Consider the following 5,051-nt stretch of genomic DNA (forward strand, 5'->3'; position numbering starts at 1 on the left):
AACGTGTACGGTACGAAGGAATCGTCCATAAAACAGAGTTGCACCATGTTCATTTGGGGGTTGCAAGGAAGTAAGTTGTTGACATACACACGCGAATGTACACTTGCATTGTTAGTGTAAAAGTATAAGAAAACTCCACATAAGTTATAAGAATAAGTCTTTTATTGAATAAATTGCATGTAGATTACAATATTTTGATTTAGTAAGTAAATATATCGTGTTCATACCATAAAGATACACGATCGGATTGTACCAGTGCCTGTCTGTGACCATTTATAGATTGCAGAATTCGTGGATGGAAGGGAAACGCTATAATGTGGAATTTACCATTCCGCCGTTCAACATGTGGGTCCAGCACCGTGCAGTTGAAAATGCTATCCCTTTCATGGACTTGCTTTTTCCGGAAAAACATGACGAAGGCTGTAAAAATCCAGACATCGTTCTAAGGTAGATGACATGTTGACGATAAATTTGTTTCTTTTATGCTTATCTAGATTACAATTTTGACCATATAAACTCAAAGAAAAAACAATTTATGTAGTCTCTGGGGTTTATGCATAACTCTTGTCCCAAGTGTACATTTTCCTTAAGTATATACTTCATTATAAGTTAAATAACAGAGCGTACGCCCATTATGTATCTTAGTTTCATTTGTATGTTGTCGTTTGGCTACTCTATTTTTAACCATGCTAATTGAATGGAATGTTAAGTAGACCATGTTATGTAACGATGAACCGTCACCTTTATGATGTGCATTAAATACGAGAACGTGTTTAGGCCATTTTTTGACAAGAAGCTTAATTCCGAACAACAGACTGCGGTGAGGAACATTGTACAAGGAACCAGTCGTCCAGCTCCGTACATCATATTTGGTCCGCCGGGCACCGGTAAAACTGTAACGATCACTGAGGCAATCAAACAGGTATTATGCTTCACAAAACCAGCGTATTTAAAGGCAACATGTTTACGAGTGTGTTTTCATTAACAAAAACACTATTTTTTGAAACTTCAAGTAACATCATTCAAACTTTAATTATATTGTCACAGTGATTGACTGTTCTTATTGCATCAAAGGTGTATGGTGGACAGAACGACAGTCGCATTCTGGTGTGTTGTCCAGAAAACACTGCTGCTGATTTTCTCATGCGTAAACTGCTAAAGACAGGACCAGTTATGAAGAAGGACATTTTCAGGATGTTTGCGATATCTCGGGCGTATGAAACCGTGCATCCGGACATTTGGGTAACTTAAACCTGAATGCACAATATAATGATGAAAATCAGTAAATATACTTAATTAAGTTCAATACATTTCGTCAAAATGGAGACGTGGGTGTATTGTGCTTTTACATATTCAACTTAATCAAAATCAATGAACATGCGAAACAAATCGCCAGCGACTTATTATTTTTTCTCTCCAGAATTCCGATCAGCACAACTATGACCATGAAAACACCTGCTTTTACTACCCGACCGTTGACAGCCTCAAGCAATGCAGGATCCTTGTTGTCACATTGATGACGTCTGGAAGGTATAACATATGTATGCCAGAAAAACGTTTAGATTATATATGTTTGAGTATGACGGTGTCGCGTAAAGGTCGCACAGGCTCGTCTTATTAGTTTTCCATTATTTAATTTTAGCATTTGATGTGCAAAGTGTTTCGTCATCTGACTGAGGAATATTTTCTCAACGCTTTATTGATATTCCACGGTAGCGTGGTATACTCAGTTAACACATATACAAAATCCAACATGAAAACATCAACACAAGAAAACCCCGTGTTGCCATCTGCAAAACTTTTTAAGTTAAAGTGACTAATGATTGACTATATAATGCAGAATATACAAATACGACCAATGTACATGTGTATAGTAATTTATTAATAATAAGACATCATATGATTACAACTTTGGACACCGTCCTGGAATGGCCATTGTGATCCTCACGCTTAATGTTTCTGCAAAAACATAGCTACAAGACCACATTCAGTTAAACAAAATATACCTCATATTTTCGCGTATTCAAACATATAAAAAATAGAGTAATGTATTCTTGGCATGTGAAGTTTGTCATTTTATTGTTAAAGATTTGATGATAGCTACCTCGTTCGCCATGCACATACGTCAGTTTGATTCACATAATTGTAGCAACGCATTTTTAAGTATTCCACACATGTCTAAGATAGATTGTTAAAGATATTGATATCAACACTTTAAACTTAAGTACACAGAGATAATGATACAATAATGATTGACATTCTTGAGATATAACATTAAAACAGCATTTTAAAGTTATTTAGATTATGTCTGCTTTTAAGTCACACAATACTTATTACAACCGTAAAAAATTAAACATAGGTTCGTAATTTTATCATTTCTTCTGTGGTCAAGTGAAATAAAATTGCATCACTGAGTAAATCTTTTTGTGTGATATTCCTGTTGTGATCGACTGTGGTGTGTACTTAAGTCACAGTATGAGAAGGAAGACGAATAATGCACTAATGTAAATGGTTTCATGCCGTAAAAACATTCAATTACTCAATATAGAAAATGTTCCCTCTAGAATGGTGACCGGCAAGTTTCCAAAGAACCACTTCACTCACATCTTCATTGACGAAGGTGGTCACGCTGTAGAACCAGAATGCATCGTGCCAATAACGGGACTGATGGACCCGACAGACAAATCAGGGCGTGCACAGTTGGTGATTTCTGGAGATCCTCAACAACTAGGACCAATCATTCGGTCACCGATTTCTCTGAATTTTGGATTGGGTAAGTAACATGCATTTGCTATGAAATAAAGCGTTTAAATGTATACAACTAATGTTTCATTCCATACACGATTTAAATGAAAACACTTCGGCGAAACTGATTCTGATGAATATCTTACCAACAAAAACGGCAAAAGGAAACAAATTGAATTCTGTCAAATTATAAAGATTTAGCAAGAATAAATACAATTGAGTAATGTGATGCCTGAGTAGTAAATTAAGTTATTATGAGAACGTACACAAAGTAGACATTAAATTAGTACGTAAACATTGTTAAATGTATTTGTTACAAATAAAGTAGTTTGACTGAAGTCGTTTTCGTTAATAAATACTAATGATATTTTAAAATGTACTCAATTATTTTCGGAGGACTGCGGCATTATAAACGCTACTAATTGTTTACAATCCAAGTAAACTACAATGAATTCACGCCCTTTATTTTTTTAAATATCATTTAATTATTCGGGGTGTTTTTCCAATGCGTTCACAGCCAAAATATAACATGCGTTAATAGTAAAAGGAAAATGAAAAATAATTAAACGTCTATAAGTTAAAAGAAGTAAATGCAAACGAATTAATATGTATTTGTGCGCGCAAAAAGCTATTTCCCATATGGAGAGACTGATGACCGATATCGAGATGTACAAAACCCAGCCATGTGACGAACGCTACATAACAAAACTTATCCGCAACTACCGGTCACATGACAGCATTCTGGAAATTCCACGACGTCTCTTCTACAACAATGAGCTAAAGGCGTGCGGTGACCCAGTTATCTTGAATTCTATGTTGGACTGGGAAATGTTGCCGAACAAGAAATTCCCCATAATATTCCATGCTGTGTTTGGAAAGGATGAACAAGAAGGTAATAGTCCTTCTTGGTTCAATAGGTAAGATGTGTGGGACATATCTTCTTTAATACATCATTATAGTTATATTGGGTATAATGATTGTGAACTATAGTATTACAGTCCATATATGTTTGAAATTGAGAATTTGCTTTTGCAGTAAAACTTCTGCGTTTTCATATGTTCTTTCATTCAAGATTTAAAGTCATTCAATATGTGTGTTTTTGTGGTAATATATATCAAATATATACTAAATAACAATGAAATATATTTTCGTCACATTAAGTTATGTAATTACACATTGTACACATTAAGATTAAGTCTTCTTGTGACATTAATGTAATGTATTTAATGATATGTACATTTGTTATGCATGTAATTGCGCTAATATTATGTTTTTGTCAAGAATTTATAATAACCTGTTTACGAACTTATTTCAGAGACGAAATTGCTCAAATCGATAAATACCTTATATCACTTCTGAAGGAGAAGAAAGGACGAAAACTGAAACCATCTGACATCGGCATAATTTCGCCATACAGAAAACAGGTAAGAAACATCTCTCGAGACGATATATTCCCAACTTAAAACTTAATTATCACTTTTTTTAAATTAAAATTTGTTAATATGTATAGCTGATAACTGTTCTTTTTCTGGATTTACATTATGCTAATACATCTTATTGGAAAAGTTGGTTCTCTCTGTCGTGTATCGCGGCTGTTATCATTAACTGTCATGATGTCTGTAAAGACAACTGGTTTCGTCAATCACTAATGTGAAAGGCGCGATGAAAACTCAAGAAGTGAAGCGTGTTGTTGATTCGAAGACTGATGCTTGCTACATGCAGTGGTCAGCTATCTAGTACAATCTATAAATACACTGATGATTCTATAGATATGCTGATGTAGGAATCAGGTTATGTTACATTGTCTATGGATTTAATGCGCTCTTCTTTGGACCGTGTCGTCAACAGTCTTTAATATGCATGCAAGGTTCTAAGAATTCACTTGTACAACTAGGTTGCAAAGATACGACAAATGCTTACAGCAAAGCGGCACGTCTTGAACAGCAATGAAATAACTGTGGGCTCCGTGGAAGAATTCCAAGGTCAAGAGTTCACGGTAATCATCATTTCAACTGTTCGATGCAGCAGGTCAACTGCCTACACAGATATGGACATCATGTTTAATCTTGGGTTCCTACGAAACCATAAGGTATTTTGATGAATATAACGCGTGGAAGATTTTGCAGGCGCGCATGTGTATTTTCTTATAGTCTATTCACAACACTCAAAAACAAAACATCATCGCAATCGCTCATTTTTATGATTTATTCGATTAATCGTGTTTTAGTTCTAACTGGTCAAGTTTTGTTCGTAACATGTTTTTTCTATTTGTATCTGTTACTCAAGAATTACACAAAATATAAAGC

The 5,051-nt window shown here is 34.8% G+C and overlaps 1 protein-coding gene across 1 annotated transcript in view; it reads left to right on the forward strand.

Moving 5' to 3' along the window:
- Nucleotides 1-4,786, forward strand: part of LOC127838085 (putative helicase mov-10-B.1) — an 8,604-nt gene extending 3,818 nt beyond the window's left edge. The window contains exons 5-13 of the mRNA XM_052365655.1: nt 1-70; nt 280-447; nt 778-922; nt 1,075-1,242; nt 1,421-1,530; nt 2,565-2,773; nt 3,374-3,637; nt 4,061-4,169; nt 4,640-4,786. The exon at nt 1-70 is cut by the window's left edge and continues 190 nt beyond it. Coding sequence (XP_052221615.1) covers nt 1-70; nt 280-447; nt 778-922; nt 1,075-1,242; nt 1,421-1,530; nt 2,565-2,773; nt 3,374-3,637; nt 4,061-4,104 — 1,178 coding nt within the window. The 3' untranslated portion in view covers nt 4,105-4,169; nt 4,640-4,786. The remainder of the gene's footprint in view (nt 71-279; nt 448-777; nt 923-1,074; nt 1,243-1,420; nt 1,531-2,564; nt 2,774-3,373; nt 3,638-4,060; nt 4,170-4,639) is intronic.
- The last annotated feature ends 265 nt before the right edge of the window (nt 4,787-5,051 follow it).

This window comes from Dreissena polymorpha, chromosome 7, assembly GCF_020536995.1.
Source record: "Dreissena polymorpha isolate Duluth1 chromosome 7, UMN_Dpol_1.0, whole genome shotgun sequence".
Classification (NCBI taxonomy): domain Eukaryota; kingdom Metazoa; phylum Mollusca; class Bivalvia; order Myida; family Dreissenidae; genus Dreissena; species Dreissena polymorpha.